General features: G+C 38.6%; 1 protein-coding gene across 3 annotated transcripts; it reads left to right on the top strand.

Moving 5' to 3' along the window:
- The first annotated feature begins 346 nt into the window (after positions 1 to 346).
- Positions 347 to 24066, top strand: NAA50 (N-alpha-acetyltransferase 50, NatE catalytic subunit). Of its 3 annotated transcripts, none has more exons than XM_060098954.1 (5): positions 347 to 673; positions 19293 to 19426; positions 19841 to 19960; positions 20398 to 20464; positions 22306 to 24066. In XM_060098954.1, the coding sequence occupies exons 1-5, from the start codon at positions 666 to 668 to the stop codon at positions 22481 to 22483; spliced, it is 507 nt and encodes a 168-aa protein (XP_059954937.1). In that variant the 5' UTR covers positions 347 to 665; the 3' UTR covers positions 22484 to 24066. The 3 variants fall into 3 exon arrangements, with proteins under 3 accessions (XP_059954937.1, XP_059954936.1, XP_059954935.1); XM_060098953.1 differs by having other exon boundaries at positions 19290 to 19426; XM_060098952.1 differs by lacking the exon at positions 347 to 673 and adding an exon at positions 18356 to 18384 and having other exon boundaries at positions 19290 to 19426.

Below are 24066 nucleotides of genomic sequence, written 5' to 3'. Positions count from 1 at the left end.
CCCACAGGCTTCTTTACATTTAGAGGAACCAGCTTTATAAAATCTTATTAGGAGACAGGAGCGTTTAAAGGTCATACTGGACACTACCAGCTGGGAGGACCAGGGCCGGGGAAGACTGATCTTGTTGAAGTGGGAGACGTGAGGGAGGGGTGGAAAAATCTGGCTTTTACCGCCAAGGCCTACCCTGCAAGCCCCACAAATTGCGTCGTAAGATATGGGAGGAGGAAGATGACGCCAGAAGGCAGAGCCCAGTAGAAAGATGGAGGTCCTCAAGTGGAGGGGGAAGGGTACTCGGAGGCCTGCAGTGCGGCTGCGCGCCGGGCTGCCGACGCGCCGGCGCGCAGAGGGGGCGGGGTGAAAGGTCACAGCGCGGCGGCGGGTCTGGCTGGCGGCTGCGGTGGCGGAGGGCGGGAGGCGAGTGCCCCGTGTGCACGTGTGGAGAAGCGGCGGCACCAGCGCGGCGGCGGGAGGCACCCCCGCCCCCTCTGGAGACGCAGGGCCGCGCTCGACTCTCGCGGCCTCCGTCACCCCCTCACCTCCCTGCCGTAAGCGAGGAGGCCGGCTTGCGGGGTGGAGTGGCCCAAGCTGAGGGCGCGGAGAGCTCAGGGCGGCGACGACAACGGCGTTGATATCGGTGGTAACAACGGCCTCAGCAGGCGGGGAAGATGAAAGGGTGAGGAAGGGCAGCCGGGCAGGGCCCGACCGGAGGGGGAGAGGGGCTGCGAAGGAAGAGAGAGACTCCGGGCGAAGACCCGGCGGAGGGAGGTTTCTGGGCTTCTCTGCTCATGGAGGGGGCGGAGGCTCGGCTCCGGCTGTTGGCGGGCGAGACCCGGGGAACCTAGGGTTTGGGCCTGGAGGACGAGTGCGGGTTTAGTGCACACCAGCTGCTGAGTGGGGCGGCGGGGAAAAGCTGTCGTGAGGCGCCTGGGGCCTCCTGCCCGGGAGCGGACGGCGGAGCCACCCCCGGCCCGCCCCTCCGAGTGAAGCGGTCTGGTTGTCCTCTTCAGATACCGGCTCGACACTGAGAACTGTGGTCTTTGACACCTTTCGGGCTTATTCACACTTGGAAACGGTGCAGAACCTTCTGGAGGGAGCAGGAATTGGAATAAAGAGCACGGAGAGGAGTATTAAGAGCTAGTGACTCAACTGGATTTGGGTTGGGTCAGAGCGAGTGGAGGAGGGGGAGAGAGCGTGAGCACTGAAGACTTGGGGTGCCAAAATGTTTAAGGAAGTATTGCTGATCAGTAGGTGGAGCTATTGCTCCAGCCGTTCACTGTTGCCCTTGTGCCACGAGGGGGTCTGGGTTCCTAGTGAAGCTTTCTTCAGGGGTTTGGCAAAGTGAATATTCTTTCACAGGTTCCCTCTTGGACAAAGTTAGGGATTATTTTGGTTCGACTATTTCCATTTGGATAAGATGTCATCTTACTATTAAATTGCATACTGTTAAAGTATTAATTACCTAACACGGTGTTTTAACATATTGACGGAGTGAGCCGTTTTGAAGCTTGCCTTTACCCTCCTTAAAGAACGAAATGGAATCTTAATCAGTGTTAAAAGCTTTCTGAGGTGCTGAGTGTTTTCTACGATAGCAAGTCAATTAAAGAATTGTAACTGTTTTGAGTTAGCGAAGCCTTTCAGACTGTTTAGCAGCCCTTTTGAAGATGTAGAAGTCAGTGTTCGAAGTAATCTCATACTGCCTAAAACAAGGGTCTGTATATTACTTCGGTGTGTATATGTGTTTGAGGTCGCAGAAGAGGTCCAAGAAAGTTTAATTTGAAGGTCTGTAGCGTGATTCTTTACTCTGATTTTGCTTTAAATATTGAGAATCCACTGTAATGTCGAATTGCGTGTTTTGTATCAAGTTTAGAAGTCATGAAGAAATTTTCACAGTACCTGCATTAATTCACATCAAGTTCTAAAGAGTTCCAATCAGGATACTAATTAAGGGGTATTTGAAGTATGTGCTGCACTTGAATCATGATCTAGGAAGTTTGGCTGTTTTGTATATGATCCAATATAACTTGGCGAGATTTCTCTCTTTTCCTTGAGTATGGATGCTGTCTCTTACTTGTTTTTGTGTTCTCATTGGCACTCAGTGCTTATTTGTCTTTGTTAAAGTAATAAAAATGAGGCTGAAGAGTTCTTGGTTTTGAGATTGTGCATGGATTTATAAAGGAGTGCCTCCAAGGAATTATTCTGGATGTTTAGATCCAAAATGTGTTGGTCTAGCTCAGTCTGCCTAGGATGTAATGCTCTTCCTGATACTAACTTGGCAATAGAAGTAATCTACCTTCAGTTAACCTACTCATGAGGCAATTATCTTTTTATTTAAAATGGTTATTTTATATGTAACAAACTGATGGAGGCCAATCTCCAGAAATGAGTAACTGGTCAAATTTAGAGGAAATTATAGTTATTGAACCTGTACCTTATGCCAGCAACTATGCCTAAAATGTAGAGTCCTTAAGTCTAGTTCCTATCACCTCTTACTTACTATTGGGAGCTTAAGATCATGTTCTTAATGGTAAACTTTTAAGATGATTTCAGAGGAACTTCTAAGGTGAACTAACTCCCAGGTAAGATGGGACTGTAAAATTTTTTTCATTTGTTAGTCTTGCCCTTAAGGCACTGAACAAATGAAGACAGTGGATATTATTTAAAAGATTTTAAGGTTCTTGAGTTCAAAGATTTGTATCACCGTGTACAATGTAGTCAGTGTTATAGTCCTGACTCTTGGTTTATGAAGGCCCGTGAAAATGAAACAGTGGTCCTGATTATGTGGTTTTTGTACGAAATTTTATTTGCTAAGTGTTTTATTGTATATTGAGCTAATTGAACTGTAAGTTGAATACAAATATCTAAAATTGAAAACATGCAGAACTCCTCACTCTGAATCAGTCTACTGTTTCAATATTTTACATCGTTGCCTATATTGTCTATCATTTTGAAACTTTTAAAACTTAACTATTTTACCTGGCTTTTTCTTCATATTTTTACTTAGTTTTTTATTAGTAGCAGTAGGACATTCCGTGGTATTGGCATGTATTTGCCTTTCCTCCATAGTAGATAAACTTCCAGTTGTTAATTACTGCGTGCATTTATATGCATGGTTTAGAAATTTGAAGTATATTATGAGGTGTTACTTCCCTTGTACTGAGGTTGCTTGCTTTTATGAACCAGGGACATTATAGGTTGAATTTGTGGATGATAAGCTGATTATTTTTATCTGTTCCCCTCTAGGGAGGGCGATATTCAAGCAAGAAGGTATGCTATACACAGCCGTGACTGAAATGAGACGGCAGTGTAATTAGTCGATATAATAGAAAGTAAAACTGAATCCATTTGCCCTTCAATTGTAGCAAAGAGGTGTAAATTCTAATAAAGATGTCTTTAACTAGATGTGAACAAAGTAAAGATGACAGCAATAATATAGTATATAGAACAGTGTAGTTTCCTAATTGAAGTGTTAAAATATAAGATTCTGCAAGTAGAAATGAGTCTATGTTGAAGAACTCAGAAAATAATTGTTACCTCTGACAGTTCATGGACTGGGAAAGGGCACAGATAACTTTACTGAGGTGCTAGAGACATTCTGTATCTTTACCTTGGGTATTGGTTGCAGAGGTGTATACATATGTATAAAATCATTGAGCTGTAACAAGATTTGTGCTCTTTACCGAGTGTATCTTACACGTCAATAAAAGTTTTTCTTTTTAAGGTTTTATTGCAGGGAAAAACAAAAACAAAAAAAGAAAACCAGTAAGGCTGAAGTATATAGAATTCGGGAACTTTTGTAAAACTGCAATTCATACTCCTTGCTTCTGTGAAGCCAGTGATTTGTGGGATGTTGATTAAGTTACTGGATTTTAACAAATACTTTGTAACGTTCCCTTGCTTTGTTCAGATGAATTCATATAAAATATAACCTGTCTGTACCATAATTTTAAAAAATCAATATCCTAACTAATATAAAGGAGAATAAAAGGAAAGTAAACTGCAGTAAGATATCTATTTCAATATGCAGATGAGCAGGTACAATAACACCATAAATCATAAGATCAGGTGTTTGCATCTATCTGTAAATATAATCAACTGTATAATTTAAAAAGTATATCTGCTACCAGTACAGATGTGTGCATTGGTGAGTAACGCTGTGTTGCCATCAGTGTTGTGATTTCTTCCCCAAATTGTGGACAGCTGTTGGTAAAGTTCTGAACAAAATGCACAATAATCAAGAACTGTGGGTTGGAAAAGATTTTTAAAAGGCACTCATAAAGCATTATCTTTCAAAGCCAGTGCTTTTGCCAGACCAAACTAATATCTATATTAAATTTCACTTTGCTAAATCCTCTCTTTTGGTCTGTAGAAATTCTTTTGACTCCTGATTTTCTCTTCTAGGTATTAGCTATGGCTTCCAGCTTTGTGCCATCTGGAAAGATACACCTTCTCAATTATTTAAATGGCTGTCCTTTTTTCTTTTTTTAAAAGTGCAGCCTACAGAGACCGTTAGAATACCAGTACTAATCAATAGAAACATCCTTCGCATCATAGAAATGAGAATTGTATGATTATAGTTTAATAACTACAAAATTGTATAATTGTGCTATCACAGAACACTCCTTTCTCTTGAGCTGTTCTCTTCCATCATCTGCTGTTTACATTCATTCAGTGCCTGACTTATTAGCAGAACGTTAGTCCTGTCTTGTCTAGTACAGTAGTGACTAGCTATGGTTGGCTGTGGAGCAGTTGAAATGTGTCTTGTGTTACTGAGGAGCTGAATTAAAATGTCAGTTGTTGGACAATTCTTATGTTTCGAACAACTTGGGTATGTGAATCCACTGTAAATTTTATGAAATATAAGTACAGATAAAACATTTCCAAGGAAAATTACCATCTGAATTGAGACGTGCCGTAAGTGTAATGTGCAGTGGATTTAAAGACTTAGTATGAAAAAAAGATTTTTTTAAAAGGTCATTAATTTTATTTTGATTACATGTTGCAATTATTTCAGCTGTTTCTTTTTGGCTTGTTAGTGTAGATATTAGGGGGAAAAAGTGTTTTTTTTAAAACAGGGATTTGAACCCTGGACCTAGAAATTTTTAAATTACATATGTGACTCGAATTATATTTCTGTTGGACTGTGCTGTGCTAGACCCTGAAAAAAACAAAATTGTCTAAAATATGATCTCTTCCCTTAGGATCTAGTTCCTGGATGGTAAATGTTTCAAATGTGGGACAACACATAGTGTGTGGCTGTTTATACCTCTGTGGTAACCACTCCTGGTTTTCAATTAAGATATTATAATCCAGTCATATCCTCTGGGTAAATGAAGGGGTAATTGGAAGTGTGTATTTGCCTTGCCTGAGCTAGTACAACCTGTATTCTACCTCTGTCATTGCTGAAGCTGTTCTTAAGGGAAAACCTTGTTTCCCAAGTTCAGACTTCTCCTCTCAGTCTTCGGTAGAGCAGAATGCTTGCTTGTATAACTACTGGACACACATCCTTAATTATTTCTTTTGGATAATTCACTAGAGGAGAATTTTTTGGATCAGAAAGTACTGCCATTTTTAAAGCTCCGATATTTGTTGCCAACTGACCTCCAGAAAGATAGTAACAATTTATACTGCCAGCAGTGTATGAGAATGCCCTTCTCTTCTTCAAGGGCTGGTGGAGAAAGGGAGGAGCACTTGCAGAAACTTAAAGGAAAATGGAGGAAGACATTGTGGCTGCCATTTCAGTGATGGGTGGTGTAAATTACCTTTGTCTGCGATGAGTGGCATACATTGAGCATTTCTAAAATGATAGAAATAACTAATAGTTTCTTGACAAGTTGGTTTTGAGGACATATACACATATACCCTTAATTCTAATTTTACTTTGCTGATTAGGTGATAAATGGCCTTTCTTTCTTCCTTTCTTGTTGATTACTTGGTGTGGAGTTGGACATTTCCCACTTTTACTGGCCATTTGTATGCATTTTAAATATTTCTTATTTCTCCTTCCAGAAAACTAAGATATATTTAAGGAAATATTTGGATGCCCCCCAACCCCCAGAATGTAGAGTTTGTTATTTGTAGCATAATTTATCTTCAAAAAGGAAGCTTACTATAATGCAAAAGGCATTTGGACAAAAAGCAACCACATTTTATAGTTCAGTGTGCCACCAATAATAGTTAGCAGTAGTAGGGACACTGACTAATAAGTTTCTTGGCTTCTGGGCCCTCATTTCTTTGTCTCTTTTGCAGCTTGTGGGATCTTTAGTTCCCCAACCAGGGATTGAACCCAGGCCCCAGCAGTGAAATCACTGAGTCCTAACCACTGGACCACCAGGAATTCCCTCATTTCTTTGTCTTTAAAGAGAACAGCTTGAACCTGAATAGGAAAGGCCAAAGGTTTGAGTTCTTGTGCCAGTTCTAATCTGTTGATAGTATCTTATCAGTATTATATTTAGTCTGTTGATAGCTTTGATGAGTTCTCAGACTATGAGGAAAACAAGTGATGTCATTGATTATTAATGGCACGTGTGTTGCATGTTTGCCATTCCTGGTCTCTGTCAGCTCTAGCTTTCTATGATACCAAGAAACAAAACTTTGGAATCATATTTGAATTGTTCTCTTTTAAGCTGCACTCTTCATTTTGCTCTTGTGTCTGCTTTTTGGGACCTGCTCTCCCATCCTTTCCCCATACCACTACTACCTTTTACGGAGGAGGCACTGTTAAGGCAATGTGCCAGGCAATAGTCTCATTTAATCCTCACAGTAGCTCTAAGATAGTATCCATAGTCTACTAATGTATCTATAAATATGGTATAAAACAAATATAGAGGTGGGCCAAGAAGGGAAGAAAGCTTGTTGGGTGGTGGGGTTTTTGAGTAGTTTTATATGGGCAAAAAACAATGGGGGGTTGTTGGGGAGAAGGCTAGGCCAGTGGCCACAGCTAGGTGATGAAGGGCTACTTGAATTTTATTTGGTAGATTATGCACAACTTTTTTGAAAGATTTTATGAAGAGAAGTAAAGTGGTCAGATTTGTGTTTTAGAAGGATTATTCTGACTGCATTGTGATGGCTTTGTCTCCTTGGCTCTAGTCTTATTCCCCTTTATTAGGCTATTAAAATATGTGTTGAAATGAGGGGTTGAAATGATGGCCTGAACCATGCTGCTCAGAGAAAGGGTATAGGAACAGGTTATAAAGTTAGTTGGGAGGCAGAATTACCAGGGATTAAAATGGGATGTTAGAGTACATCTAAAGCTCAGTGTCTGTATTGGATGAATGATGGAGCTGTTCGTAAAGGTAGAGAACAGATTTCCTATGGAGAACGATGAGTTCAGTTTTTGATGTGTTGAATTTGTGATTCCTGTAGAGATAGCCAGTAAGCCGTTGGAAATATGTGCTTGAATTCAGAGATTTGTAAGTAAAAACATCAGTGTTTAGGTAGTAGTAGGGGAAGAGCCGTAGCTGGGAAGGGGCTCTCCTAATTGAACGTATAACGATGGAAAAATTTTTCAAAGGATGATTTTATTCTTTTTTAGGTTATAACCTTGAGTATATTGTGTCCCTGTGTGTGTTTAGCATTTCTAGTACCCAACCAAATAATTACTGAGATTTTTACACACCTGATACTTGCAGTCACACAGCTTGGAGGACTGATTCACCCACCACTGCTTTTTTGATACTACTAAACCTCTAGAACAGTGACTCTGAACCAGCGGTACACCTCCCACCCCACTCCGGACATCTGATAATGTCTGGAGACATTTTTAGTTGTCACAGTGGGGTGGGATGGTTACTGACATCTAGTGGGTAAGGCTAGCAATGCTGCTAAAACATCCCAAGGTGCTCTGGGAAACCCCTCACAAAAAAATTATCAAGCCCTAAATATCAGTAGTACCAAGATTGAGAAACTGCTCTAAAATCTAGATGAGATGAAAGAGAGCTCATCCGTTTTACTAAGGTCCTAGAGATTCTTAGATTTACTAAAAGTAATTTAGCAATCATTGAAATAGTTGAGGTTCTGCCCTAAGTCTTGTAGTTCAGTAGAAGAGGTAAGGTTCGAAAACAGACGCTTATAGCAGTGCAGAAGTTCTGTGCCTTGGAAGAGTACAACTAATATAGTTCAAATGAGGTGGAAATCTCAGCAGGATGACAGGTTAAGGCCTCATGAGCAGTTAGTATTTAAGCTGTGCTTTGATAAATGCTGAATGGGCTTACTTTTAGGTTGAAAGAATTTATACTTTAGAGGAATCACTCTTTCATGTAATTTACTTGAAGGCAAGAGTTTAGAACCAGATTGCTGCTAGCTAAGAAAAACTTATCTCGCTTAAGCCCCTTGAAATTTTTAATCAAAGGACCATGGGCATACTTTGATCCTTGCTAAAAGACTTAAATTTTATACAAAAGTCCTTTATCAGTACACCTTAGATAAATGTTGGGTATTTCTCTCTCTCTCTTAACCTTGAGAAGTAAAGATGACTCCTTTGAGGGAAGTCATATGGTGTGGCTAATCTTGCACTATAATGGAATTCGTAGACATAAGCCTGATTCTGGCTTTATTGATAATTGACTGTATACTACAGGCACATCTGTCTCTGGGCTTCAGTTCTATCTGCAAAATGAAGGGGAAGAGAGCCAGTGGTTCTAAGGTCCCTTCCAGATCAAACACTCTTCATAAGAAGTGACCAGACAGTTAAAATTTTGTGCCAGGGTGCACTTAAATACCCATCTAAAGTATAAAGGCTTTAAGCTTTCTCTGTACATCATTTCCTCTTTTTGCTACGCAACTTTAGCAGTCAGACTTTGCACAAGAAAGACCCACTTTTGTGTAGTCGTATCTCCATCTTGTGGCCTTTCAGAATATTGCCACTAAATTTTGTTTTTGTAATTATGGCCATGATTGACATTACCCTTAAAAGCCAGAAACATTTGAATGCTTATTATCTGATGTTGCTGTACTAAATAGTTTTCCCATTTTATCATACCACTTGTTTTTTAAGCCAAGGGTAAAGGTTTCCTACTACCATATTCTAAGTGCAAAGATTATCTGAGATTTGACTGAGTAACAGGCTAATCTTGTGGTGCTACTCTCTAAAAGTAGGAGGCAAGTAGATGTGTTTTCCAGATCTAAGGACTTGGTTCACATTTCTGTGGATGCTTGTGCTGTATGAGTCTGTCCCCCCCTCTTAGATCTTAGTCTCAAAACTTTGGTATGAAGATGCATTAGAGTTTGTTATGGATTTGAAAAACAAGAAAAAATAACATGTCGTGAATTTACTTGAGCTAAGAGAATAATTTAGTTACTTTAATAACTACTGTCTTCAGTTTTTTAGTTAGCGTTGTGAACTCTAGTGCCAACAGGAACCTAGGACCTGGACCAAACAGATAAGGTAAATGAGTAAAACAAGAAACGTAGGCTTTATGTAAAATCTTCTGATTTAAGTGTTAGCAACCAAGTTAATTTGGAAAAACAAAAAATTGTTGAGTCAAGTAGATGTGGCCACATGGCTGATTTGACTTTCAGGCCAGGAATTTGGGGCTTATCTACAGAACAGAGGTCTTGAACCAATAAATTAAAAATAGTCTATATTGTTAAATTATATTGAAATCTTACCTGAAGTAAGCAGTCAGTGTAGTGATTTTAAAAACCCAGCTTTCAGAGTTAGGCTGATTTGAGTTTGAGTCACAGTTCCTCAATAACAGTTATGTCACATACATTAAAGCTGTAGTGTAACATACTGTACTGCTTGCATAAGGGAAATGATTGACATTTTATGGGGAAATGATTAACATTTTATGGAAACCCACTCTGATCATATAGTGTATTTTTTTGCAGTGGTCTATTCCACTTCCCTGTGCCTGTCTTTAGTCTCTATTTCCCTTGCCAGACTCCTTGGATTTAGAAATTTACACACATGCAGTAGGAAGTTTCTTGATTAAAGTGGGTGTTTAATTTGTATGGTTAAAAGAACAAGCTTTGGGGCTTCCCTGGTGGCGCAGTGGTTGAGAGTCCGCCTGCCGATGCAGGGGACACGGGTTCGTGCCCCGATCCCGGAAGATCCCACATGCCGCGGAGCGGCTGGGCCCGCGAGCCATGGCCGCGGAGCCTGTGTGTCCGGAGCCTGTGCTCCGCAACGGGAGAGGCCACAGCAGTGAGAGGCCCGCGTACAGCAAAAAAAAAAAAAAAAAAAAAGAACAAGCTTTGTTACAGAAGTAAAGATTCCAAGGTAGGATGTGGGAATTTGAATTTGTAACCGGCAGAATGATTCTGGTGTATAGCCAGGTTTGGAACCCAATCTTGGATTTTACGACACTGCTTCTCCAGATTTATCCCTACTCTCTTGAACATTGTTTCTCAGATATCTTTATGGGCTCCTACTCTTTTACTTCTGAAATGAGATTATCACTTCACACCACTAGAATAGCTATAAACAGAAAGGCAGTAAAAAGTATTGGTGAGGATGTAGAGAAACTGGAACCCTAAAACATAGCTAATGGAAATGTAAATGGTCTGGCCACTTAGGGAAACAGTTGAGCAACATGTTAGTTTTCCCCTACTACTGTAACAAATTACTACAAATTTAGTGGCTTAAACAACACAAACGTATCATCTTTGTTCTTGAGACCGAAAGTCTGAAAGGGGTTTCACTCTGTTAAAATCAAGATGATGGTAGGTATAGTGACTCCTGTCTACCTGAAATTTTAGCATGTGACCTTATTTAGAAATAGGGTCTTTGCAAATGTAATTAAGATGAGGTCATACTCAATTGGGGTGGACCCTAAATGACTAATGTCCTTATAAAAGAAGAGAGCATACATACACACAGAAGACCATGTGAAGATAGAGGCAGACATTAGAGTTATGCTGCCACAAGCCAAGAAACACCTGAGGCCACCAGAAGCTGGCAAAGGCAAGGAAAGATTCTGCTCCAGAGCCTAGAAGGCATGGCCCTGCCGACATTCTGATTTTGGACTTCCAGCCTCCAGTACTTCGAGAGAATACATTTCTGTTGTTTTAAGCCACTGAGTTTGTGGTAATTTGTTAAGGCAGCTCTGGGAAACTGATACAACAGGACTGTGTTTCTTCTAGAGGCTCAAGATGATAATATGTTTCCTTGCCTTTTCAGCTTCTAAGACCACTTGCATTCCTTGGTTCATGAGCCTTCATCTTCAAAGCCAGCAGCATAGCATCTTTAAGTCTCTCGTGTCTGTGCTCTTAATCACAACTTCTCTGACTCGTAAGGACCTGTGTGATTACAGGGGGCCCACCCAGATAATCCTGGTTAATTTTCCCATCTCAGGTTCTTACATCTGCAAAGTCCTTTTTTCATGTAAAATAACATATTAAAGATTCCTGAGATTAGAACATGGACAGCCTCTGGGGGCCATTATTCTGCCTACCACAGGCAGTTTCTTTAAAAAGTAAAACATGTACCCCAGTGTTCATTGCAGCACTATTTATAATAGCCAGGACATGGAAACAACTTAAATGTCCAATGACCAATGAATGGAAAAGAAGATGTGGTACATATATACAATGGAATATTACTCAGCCATAAAAAGGAATGAAATGGGGTCATTTCTAGGGATGTGGATGGACCTAGAGTCTGTCATACAGAGTGAAGTAAGCCAGAAAAAGAAAAATATCATATATTAACACATATATGTGGAATCTAGAAAAATGGTGCAGATGAACCTATTATACAGGGCAGGAATAGAGACGTAGACATAGAGGACAGACATGTGGACATGGGGCAGGGGAGAGGAGGGTGAGATGAAAGTGAAACATATTTGCCATACGACCAAGCAGTCCCACTTCTAGGTATCTACCAGAAAAAAACTAAAGCCTATGTCTGCACACATACTTGTATGCAGTAATCATAGCAGCATTGTTTATAATAACCAGGAAGTAAATACAGTTAAAATGCCCATCAAGTGGTAGATGGATAAACAAAATGTGGTATATTCATACAATGGAGTACTGTTCCACTACTGACACAAATTGCAATATGGATGAACCTCAAAAACATTATGCTGGGACTTCCCTGGTGGCGCAGTGGTTGAGAGTCCGCCTGCCGGTGCAGGGGACACGGGTTTGTGCCCCGGTCCGGGAAGATCCCACGTGCCGCGGAGCGGCTGGGCCCGTGAGCCATGGCCGCTGAGCCTGCGCGTCCGGAGCCTGTGCTCCGCAGCGGGAGAGGCCACTGTTAACAGTGAGAGGCCCGTGTACCGCAAAAAAAACAAAAAACAAAACAAAAAAAAATTATGCTGTGTGAAGGAAGTCTAGTCCAAAAGATCACATTTATGGTATGAAATGTAGAGAAATGGCAAGTCTTTAGAAAGAAGGTAGATTTAGTGGCTGGCTTGGAGTAGGTAAGGGGATTTATGTCAGCTGTGCACAAGGGATTTTGGGGGTGTGATGTGAGTACTCTAAAGCTGAATTGAGGTGATGATTTCACAACCCTATAAATAGTTTAAAACCATTGAGTTGTACACTTAAAATAGGTGAATTTTATAGTATGTAAATAATACCTCAAGAGGGCTGTTTAAGATAAAAATAAATGAGAGGGATGTAAGGGGATGAGGCTCATACACCCAAATGTAATAAAACTTCTAGAAGAAAACAAAAATCTAAATGTTAGTGGCCTTGGGTTAGGCAAAGATTTGTTAGATATTACCCTGAAAAGCATGATCCACAAAAGAAATTCATCAAAATGTATAACTTCTGCTGTGTGAAAAACACTGTTAAGAAAATGAAAAAAGCCACAGACTGGGAGAAATCCTCTGCAACATACATAACTCGCAAAGGACATGTATTCATAGTAACTTAAATCTCAATAATTGGAACCCAGGATTTTTTTAAGAGCAAAAGATTTCAACAGCACCTTTACCAACAAAGATAATATGGGTAGCAAAGAAGTACATGAAAAGATGTTCACCATTATTTAGGGATATGTAAATTAGAACTGCAGTGCAGTGTCAGTACACATCTATTAGAATGGCATAAATTTTAAAAGTTGATAGTGCCAAACACTGGTTTGGATGCAGAACACCTGAAACTCTTGTACACTTAACTAATGATCCAGTATCCCCTCTCCTACGTATTTATTCAAGGGAAAGAAAAACTTATGTTCACACAAGAACCTGTACAGAAATTGTTTGTGGCAGCTTTATTCATAATCTCCAAAAACTGGAAACACCCAAATGCCCTTCAACAAAAGTATAAACCATGGTACATCCATACAATGGAGTACTACTCAGCAATAGCAAGGAATGAAGTTGATACAGTAGTGTGGTGAATCTCACAGGCATTGTGCTGAATGAAAGAAGCCAAGAAAATGGGAATGTATTGTGTGATTCCATTTATGTGGTATTCTTGAAAAGGCAAAACTATGGGAAACAGAAAACATTAATGGTTCCCTGGGAGTGGTGGTAGAGCTGAACTACAAAGGGTCATGTGGGAGACTTTTGGGGTGATAGAACCATTGTGTTTCTTGATAATTGTGGTCGTTAGGTGACTATACGTATTTGTCAAAACTCAGAACTATATACCTGAAGTTAGTTTTATATAGGGAATTCCTTGGCGGTCCAGTGGTTAGGAGTTGGTGCTTTCGCTGCTGTGGGCCTGGGTTCGATCCCTGAGTAGGGAACTAAGATCCCACAAGCCATGCAGCCAAAAAAAAAAAAAAAAAAAAAGGAATTAAAAAAAAGTTTATGTGAACTTTTAAGTTTTTTTTGTTTTGTTTTAGCTAAGAAATTTTTTTTTCCCTAAGAAAGTAAATTGACCCCCCAAAATGGCTGGAAAATAAAGGAGCAACTAATAGTTGATACAAACTAGAAAATTGCAAGCTGGTGGACTTGAATACACTATGACAATGATTATATTAAATCTGAACAGACTAAATACTCTGATTACCAAATTAAAGGAACAAGACTCTTATGCATTTGCTGTTTATAAAAAGACACTTTAAATATAAGGCCACAGAAGTTCAAAGTAAAGGGTGGTAGAAGATACACTATGCAACATTGATTAGAAGAAAACAGTGTGTCTATATTGATAAAGTAGATTTTAAGGCAAGGAATATTACAGCAAAGAGGGACATTTCAAAATGATAAAAGGATCAATTCATCAACTCATAACAGTCCCAAATATTTATGCTGTTAATAACATAACTTGAAAATACAGAAGCAAGCATTGACAGAACTGAAGAGCAAGAAGAAACACTTCCAAACTTTCTTTGAGGCCAACAAACCTTATTGATAAGAAAACCTATCAAGAATATTATAAGGGAAAAAAATGGTGTGTCAGAGTAAGACTTCCTGACATATCGTTTGAACTCACCTAAAGGAGGTGAGAGTACACTTGCAGCCAAGAATGGAAAGGCCACCAACTGAGATAGGGAAAGCTACAGGTGAAGCACATTTTGTGGGGAAGATCAGATAGCTAGTTTTGGATATGTTTAATTTGAGCTGTCTACTAGAGATGCTTTGGCATTTAGGAGTGATTTCTAGGCTAGAGACAGAAATTTGGGAGTTGGCAGCATTAAATCCATAAGATTATATATAGATTGAGGTCACCTAGAGAATGAAGAGAAGACAATGAAGTACCATCTTGATGTGCAAGGCCCTCCTCTCCAACCCTGGCTTCCACATTTACACAAAGCATACTTTGTTTTACCATAGCAAACTGCCTGTGGTTTGGGAAATACATGAATGTAAACTCCTTTGCATTCCAGGTGTTAGCACATAGGTGTTGAAATATTTATTGAAATAGAACTGATTTATGCCTTGAATAGGCAACTATTATGTTCATAAGAACTATAGAAAATTTTAGATTCACGATGGAATTCTTAAAATATTTAATTTTCTAATCAAGTTCTTTTAACTTCTAAAAGCTTTTTGGTTGTTTACAGTCAAATGATGTTCTAATTTACTTGATATTTCTACATAACTCTCTATGTTTATGCCTTTGGTACTACACGTTCTTTACTGAATTATATTTACAAGTTGATGATATTACTCTGATATATTTAGAATATCCACATCTTAGAATAATTTGGAGCTAAGTGATCAGGATTGCAGAAGTGTTCCATTTCAATCAGACATATCATGTTCAGGAGAGTTAAACTGTATCTGAAGGTGAATTTTGCTGACAAAGTTTATTTAATAGACATTTAAAAATTCTGTTTTTAGCATATGCTGACAGTCTGGTAATAATAAAAATTGATTATAAACAGCAAGGTCCTACTGTATAGCACAGGGAACTATATGCAGTCTCCTGGGATAAACCATAATGGAAAAGAATATTAAACAAAGAATGCATATATATGTATAAAACGGAGTCACTTTGCTGTACAGCAGAGATTGGCACAATATTGTAAATCAACTGTACTTCAATTTAAAAAATCAAACTTGATTAATTTCTTTCTTAAACAGCTACCGAACCATACTCACAGTATTCTAATTCAGTTTTAAAACTTGTCAGTATATATGTGCATAGAAGAATATTGGAAGACTGTATATGTCTAACTCGTTTCTGTGGTGTTGGGTTTGTTTTTGTTTTGTTTTTAATCAAGACACGTTTTTTTAAATTAGGCATGGAAAGATTAAGCTGCTTATTCCCTAATGATTCAATATTATATTCTGTATTTAGTCTTGATCTGCCCACCCTAATGGAATTTTTTTTAGTAGTTACCTTTTATTAGTTTCAGTCTACCACACTGCACCATGACCACCTTTTCCTTCTGTATGAAGTCATGAAATACCTGGTTATTATCCTTTTAAAACTTATACATATACTTGAAGCATGGTAATTACCTAGAAATTATTCTTAAACTCTTAAAAACTCAAGTTATTTCACTTATTATCTAGAAGCTTAACTTCCTAAATTCTGAAGTTTTTCTTTATTGTTGTTTACTATTAGATTTCATAATGTAATTTTTCAATCACTATTAAAATACAGAGACTGGATTTTAAGTGCAGTGGAGTAATTTTTTTTTTTTCCATGTGGCATGTGGGATCTTAGTTCCCCAACCAGGGATCAATCCTGTGCCCCCTACAGTGGAAGCAAGGAGTCCTAACCACTGGACCGCCAGGGAATTCCCCTGGATTAATTTTTAAATGGTGTGTTCTAAATATAATCAATATAATAAGCTATCTTATATTTAAAATAAATTACAGCACCCAATCTGTGGTACAATACTAAAGAGTAGCATTAGGCTGAGTGAAATAAGCCAGATAGAGGAAGACAAATACTGCACAGTATTACTTGTATGTGGAATCTTAAAAAAAAAAAAAAAAAAAGTTAAGCTCATAGAAACAGAGAGTAGAAAAGTGGTTTCCAGGTGGGGAAGATAGGGAAAGGTTGGTTAAAGGGTACAAACTTTCAGCTATAAGGTGAATAAGTTCGGAGAATCTAAAGTATAACATATTTGATAACACCGTATCGTATAATTTAAATTTGCTAAGAGAGTAGAACTTAAATGTTCTTACCAAAAAAAAAAAAAAAAAAGGTAGGTGATAGATGTATTGATTAAGTGGGAGGAATCCTTTTTACAAAAAAAGAAGAAGAGACTGTGCAGGTAAGATGTGATCCCTGTATTTTAAGGTGAAATGTCATTTACCTCAGCCTTAAAGAAGAGAAAGCCAGGGTGTGCTTTAATGAAAAGGGAAGTTTTTCTGTGAATGAGATGTAACCTAGTAAAGAAGACATGACTCAGTACTTCCCTGGTGGCGCAGTGGTTAAGAATCCGTCTGCTGATGCAGGGGACACGGGTTTGATCCCTGGTCCAGGAAGATCCCACATGCCATGGAGTAACTAAGCCCATGCACCGCAACTACTGAGCCCACGTGCCACCATTACAGAAGCCCTCGCGCCTTGAGCCTGTGCACCTCAACAAGAGAAGCCACCGCAATGAGAAAGCTGCACACTGCGAAGCCTGTGCACAGCAACAAAGAGTAGCCCCCGCTCGTGGCAACTAGAGAAAGCCCACGCGCAGCAACCAAGAGCCAATGCAGCCAAAGATAAATACAAATTAAATAAATAAATTTTTTTAAAAGAGAGACATGAGTCATGAAGGGAATTCATTTTAGTCAAATACTTGGGAAGAAGGCCATATTTACTTCATATTTACTCATGTGGCTAGAAATTGAAAGAGAATATAACAAATCTATATATTTTTTACTAAGATGCCTGCATCTTAAAATTTTGTGTGGCTGCTAAGAAACTCAGTGTGCTTACATTTTAAGAAAACATGCAAGATATACACAAGGGTGGTCGATCACAATAATGAATAATGAAAAACAGTAGCATACAAATGAAATAATTGAGACAGGAAGGCTAAAGTTCCAAATGAATATAATGGTCTGTAATCAGGTTTTTTTGTTCTTTAAGAACTGTAATACATTCTGGAGGTTTCTGATTATCTTATTAACATTTCAGAGAATATTGTTATAAAAATTATCCACAAACCACACATTGTTTGAATGTGCTTTTAAACATTTTTCTGTATGTTAACAAAAGTTGGAGATACATATATATATCCCCAGGAAACAATATATCAATGTCTTTCTAATATAAATGTATCATGCTTTATTTAATTAACCAGTCCCCTAATGGTGGACACTCAGATTTTTTTTCTTTTCCTTTTTTTTTAACCATTATAAAAGTGATGATTAGCTTTCTTGTTTAGTCATTTCTGTAACAGAGAGCTTTCAAAACCTCTGTGCATATGATGTAAATGGTTAATTAGGGTGCATTGTTTGTATTTTCCTGCTATTGACTAATGCAGTTGTGATGTGGAACTAGCACCTAGTGGTAGGACATATGTCATTTTCTAGCTGCTTGGTTGGCATCAGATTGTTTTATTTTTGAACTCATTTTTAGTTTGATTTGACAATTTTTTTATAAGATACTATTTTTTTAATTTATATTTTGGCTGCGTTGGGTCTTTGTTGCTGCGCCCAGGTTTTCTCTAGTTGCGGCTAGCGGGGACTTCTGTTCGTTGCAATGTGCGGGCTTCTTATTGTGCTGGCTTCTCTTGTTGCGGAGCACAGGTTCTAGGTACGCGGGCTTCAGTAGCTGTGGCGCGTGGGCTCAATAATTGGGGCGCCTGGTGGGATCTTCCCGGACCAGGGATTGAACCTGTGTCCCCTGCAGTGGCAGGCGGATGACATTGTTTTCTTTAAATATTTTTATGACCCACTGTTAAGAGATTTTTTTTAAATTTTTTTAAACTTTTTATTTTATATTGGAGTTTAGTTGATTAACAATGTTGTGTTAGTTTCAGGTGTGTTAAGGTTTTTAAGAAGGCAAATAGTGTATATAAGCAACTCTACAAATGATAGTGCTGGTGATAATAGGAAGAAAAATTGTATAGATGCTATTTTTCAGGTTTGTCTTGTCACTTTTGATCAATCTTTAGCATGTGGTGGTGAGATTGATTTGAGTGCTTAAAATTTTGTTGACAGCTCTGTAGGCAAATCAACTTCATTACCATGAGTGAAACTTTTTAGTGGTTATTCCTTTTCCGGTGGAACTGATTGTTTTAGTTAAGTATGGTTACTCAGCAATGCTAATGTTGTGTTCTTGATAAGTAGTTTTCAAGCTGGGGTTTGTTTTGTTTGTTTGTTTGGTTTTGTTTTGTTTCTGAAATGTAGATTCCCATGTTCCATTTCCAGAGACTCTGCTTCTGAAGGGGGTGGGGGTGGGGCGTCCAGGAATCTCGATTTGGTTGCCACCCTCTGTGACTCTGGTGTATGTGGTTCCTGTATCCAGTGACCAGAATACACGTGATTCTTGCATATTTTGATTATTTTCTTAGAATAAATTCCTAGAGTGGGGATACTTTGACAAAGGAGGTGTACTTCTTAGGCTTTTTAGTACATAGTTGTAGACTGTCTTCCAGAGATATTGTATCTATTTACATCCCTGCCAGCAGAGTATAAATATCTTACTTGCCACCCCTTTGCCAATTAGGTATCATCAGTCTTTTTGATCAGTAATAGATGTCTTTAAATTTTTCTGAAAATTTCAACATTTATATGTAGATTATTATTATTATTGTTTACTGTATTTGTCTCTAAATGTATACAATTGTATGAAAGCTAGGAGTTGGAACCTGGATGGAATGACTGGCAAAATCTGCTTATAAATGGTGATCTTCGTAGGAGTGTAAGGTTACTGTGAAAGGGTTGGATTTATCAGTCATGTAAAAAAGACTTGGTACCCTTTTAATATGTCCATCTTAACAAATGAAGCTAATTATATTTTATTGAGTACATTTTGGTTTGTTCCAGTAGCCGGATCGAACTGGGAGATGTGACACCACACAATATTAAGCAGTTGAAGAGATTAAACCAGGTGATCTTTCCAGTCAGCTACAATGACAAGTTCTATAAAGATGTGCTGGAGGTTGGCGAGCTAGCAAAACTTGGTATGATATGGTTTTTCTTCTTCCCTTCATTTGTTTATTCATGTTCTTGACCTCTAGTTTTTAATATCAGGGCAAAAAAAGAGTTTGACTGATTTAATCTCCTTGTTTTACAAGTGAGGAAATGGGGGTGATCCAGGTTCTGAGAAAAATCAAGATAAAATAAAATACTTGAATTTCAAAAGGAAATGCTAAATATCTTTTCTTATTTAGGCTGTGTCTGTGTTTTCACATATTTAAGAGGGGTCTTAAATTCTTAAGGTATAGGATATTTTTGAGGCTATTGATACTCAGAGTACCTGATAAAATTTAATTAATGCTAATAACAATTTAGTCGTTGTACAAGGGGAGGGAAAGATTCAGTAAAATGTGTTATTCTGTCTGCTAAACTTTGTATCTTTATATTTTCCGTGGCAGCCTATTTCAATGATATTGCAGTAGGTGCAGTATGCTGTAGGGTGGATCATTCACAGAATCAGAAGAGACTTTACATCATGACACTAGGATGTCTGGCACCATACCGAAGGCTAGGAATAGGTAAAATTATTTGTGGTTTTTGGTTTTGTTTTTTTCTTTAAAGAAGCATAAATACATTGGTACTGTTCCTGACCCCACTAAGGCAATATTTCTTCTAGGAATACTGGGAAAGGGTTACTGAATTATATAAAGTAAGGTGGAAAAGAACTATTTTATATGTCAATTGAACATAATTCAGTTGAAAGCCCTATATATAAATAGATTTGTGACTGATACCCCTTTTGCTTTTTCTGTTTTCCTTCTTCCTGGAAGGGCTGTATATAAAGATTGCTTGTCTGCTAGCAGTTTTAAACACAGTAGGTAGTGTAGAGAGAAAAAAATTGTGGAAAATCAGGATGTCTGGTGTTTACCTCAAATTCTGTTAGGACTCAGTAAGATGTTTAGTTTAAAGATTGATTTTTATGAGATTACTTATTTGTTGTTTGTCTTGTTAATAGGAACTAAAATGTTAAATCATGTCTTAAACATCTGTGAAAAAGATGGCACTTTTGACAACATCTATCTGTAAGTAAAGTCATATTTAATGATCTTATGTAAAGAATTTAATAAATTGGCAATAGAAATCTTTACTAGAAAATTTAAAATCTGGTCACTTATTGTCTTTGGGAAATACCATGGAAGTGGTAGTTATGAAGTTTGTTTTAATAATAGATAAGGAACCTGTGATAAAACATTCTTGTTTTGCTTTATTACATTGGGGTGGGAGCTCCAAAGTCACATATGTGAAACCAAGATTAAAACTCAAATCTTCAGAATTTAAGAAATTAAATACCATTAATAGTACTTTTTTTTTTTTTTTTTTCTTTTTGCGGTATGTGGGCCTCTCACTGTTGTGGCCTCTCCCGTTGCGGAGCACAGGCTCCGGATGCGCAGGCCCAGTGGCCATGGCTCACGGGCCCAGTCGCTCCGCGGCATATGGGATCCTCCCAGACCGGGGCACGAACCCGTATCCCCTGCATCGGCAGGCGGACTCTTAACCACTTGCGCCACCAGGGAGGCCCTTAATAGTACTTTTATCATGCCATCTGTTTGCACTCTGAGTTTTGTTCAAGGCTGTCAGTGACATGCTCATTAGTAGTAGAATATAATCATCTAAATCAGAGAGTACCTAGCTGATTTATACTTGAATCTTAAGAGTAAAGCTAAGGTGGCAACTATGGATTCTTTTTCTTTTTTTTTTTTTTCATTGAAGTATAGTTGATTTACAATGCTGTGCCAACCAATCTCTGCTGTACAGCAAAGTGACTTATACACATACATACATTCTTTTTTTTTTTTTTTTTTTTTTTGCGGTACGCAGGCCTCTCACGGTTGTGGCCTCTCCCGTTGCAGAGCACAGGCTCCAGACGCGCAGGCTCAGCGGCCATGGCTCACGGGCCCAGCCACCCCACGGCATGCGGGATCCTCCCGGACCGGGGCACGAACCCGTGTCCCCTGCATCAGCAGGTGGACTCTCTACCACTGCGCCACCAGGGAAGCCCCCATACGTTCTTTTAAAATATTCTTTTCCATTATAGTTTATCCCAGGAGATTGAATATAGTTCCTTATGTGGATTATTTATAATACAGATATTGAGATTATTCTCATTTTCACTTTGGCATTGGGAGAGATTAAATTATATAATGCTGTTTTGAGGAGTAATTGAGAAAGCACAAATTATTTTCAAAAGCTAACATGCTTTTTATCAGTCAGAAAGATATATTCAGGCATTTGAGACCCTAGGTTTTGTTTGTTTATTTTTTAATGTGTTACTATGGTCTTTGAATCATCCCTATAGTTACTTATGCACTTTTAATTACAGGAAGCTTTTCTCCTCTTGAAATAAAAAATGTTATGATACTTTAACCTTTGTTGATTTTAAGAATAAACGCTGTTCCTACATCTCCTAATCTCAGCTAGCTGTCTTCCAAATGTTAGATTAAGAGTTAGGTTAGAGGGCTTCCCTGGTGGCGCAGTGGTTGAGAGTCCGCCTGCTGATGCAGGGGACACGGGTTCGTGCCCCGGTCCGGGAAGATCCCACATGCCACGGAGCGGCTGGGCCCGTGAGCCATGGCCACTGAGCCTGTGCGTCTGGAGCCTGTGCTCCACAATGGGAGAGGCCACAACAGCGAGAGGCCCGCGTACCGCAAAAAAAAAAAAAAAGAGAGTTAGTTTAGAAGTATAAATTTGTCATCAAAAGTTTCTCTGAAATGAATACCTAATCTTTGTTGATAACTAGTAATTGTAAAGAGAGTCTAACAAATGTCTGCAGTATTCCAGCTCCAACCAATAGCTATCTGTGGAGGACACATAAAAGCTGATGGAATCTTAATTTTTTTTTTTCCGATACCCTCTTGTATCTCAGGCATGTCCAGATCAGCAATGAGTCTGCAATTGACTTCTACAGAAAGTTTGGCTTTGAGATTATTGAGACAAAGAAGAACTACTATAAGAGGATAGAGCCCGCTGATGCTCATGTGCTGCAGAAAAACCTCAAAGTCCCTTCTGGCCAGAACGCAGATGTGCAAAAGACAGACAACTGAACAAATTACAGATGAACTTTCTTGCACTTGCTTGTCGCCAAATAAAAGAGAGGCCCATTGATTCCCCCCCCTTTTCTTTTAAACCTTTCCCCCTTCCTTGTTCTTGTGTTTCCTCCTTTCAAAACTTCCTTCCCTTTCCTCTAAAAGTTTTAAACTTTTAAGGACTTATTAATCATGTTTGGATTGTTTTAGTTTTCTTATTTTTGTGAGGTGGTTTGATTGTAGGAAGGAGAAGGTATAGATCTGTTTAGTTTCACAGTTAAGATATATGGTCCCAAAAAACTTGAGTGTCAATTTCATTTTTTTTTTTAATGTCCTGCTTTCACATTGAAGGGCAGAGCCTACAAAATATTGTATATTTCAAAGGACAAGAAGCAGCAGCAGCAATATCTTGTTCTCTGACTCATAGACAAGTTTAGTGTGTTTGTGGTACTTTGGGGTTTTCAAGATTTTGTGGGATACTAATCCCTATACATTGCCTTCACTCCACCTTTTGTCCTTCTGAGTATTATCTCAGGAGTTGGACCATTGTTATCCTTGTAAGAAATACTAAGTTTATTTTGTTCTGTTAAGCAGTTATTTCTTCCTTCCTCGCTGGTGGCTGATGGTGGTTGGGACAGTCTGAGTAGGTAGTATTATACTTTGGTCTCAGCATTTGAGTTAAACTGCTTTTTGCTAACGAGTGGGCTGGTTGTTAGCAGGTTTATTTTTCCTGCTGTTGATTGTTAGAAGTGGCATTAACTTTAGGAGTGTGGGCTGGTGAGATTAATTTTTTTTTAATATCCCAGCTAGAGATAATGGCCTTTAACTGACCTAAAGAGGTTTGTTGTGATTTGCTTTTTTTTCTCCTGTCCTTTTTCTTCAGTAAATCCACAATAGTTAGTCAGACCTTAAAAATGGAGTTGATGTCCTTATAGGTCAACGCCCCTAAATAAAACTGAAGCAGGTGTTGTCTCTTGGACATATTAAGAAATACCTAAAAGGAAGCTTAGATGGACTTGTGGCACAATAAATGCATTTAATGTCAGCTAATGCAGACGGTTAGAAGTGTGGCCACTGAGCATTTGATTTTAGAGGAAGGAATATCTAGACAGTATTTTTGAGAATAACATAGCTGTGCTAATTGCTTATCTGTTGGAGAACATCCCAGATTTGCTTACATTCTGTGCCTGTGATATTGAGTTTAAGGATTTGGGGGTGGGGGAGTTATTAAACATATTGCTTCTATTCTTGGAAAAAGTAGAAGTCTAGAAGTGTTAATAACGCAAATGTCACTGTGACCTCCTCTACCGACAGGACTGGTTTATGCCAGATCGTTTCCTGGCACATAGGGAGTGGCTTTGACGGGTCGATAACTTTTTGTAAGATAGAAGACATCTGAAATTTTCATGTTTTCCTCCATAATCCCATCTCCAATATTTAAACTTTTCTACATTGCCAATACTGGTGGCCCAAGAAATGTTTTCATTAGACTTTAAAACAATGCACAGAGCTTGAATTTTCTGTCATTTGACTTTAAAAGGAAGATTGATTCACAATATTCTCTTATGTAAATTCCGGCATAAAATTTTCATCTCTTCAAA

Source organism: Mesoplodon densirostris, chromosome 5 (assembly GCF_025265405.1).
Source record: "Mesoplodon densirostris isolate mMesDen1 chromosome 5, mMesDen1 primary haplotype, whole genome shotgun sequence".
Lineage (NCBI taxonomy): Eukaryota > Metazoa > Chordata > Mammalia > Artiodactyla > Ziphiidae > Mesoplodon > Mesoplodon densirostris.
This window is presented reverse-complemented; position numbering and strand designations above follow the sequence as displayed.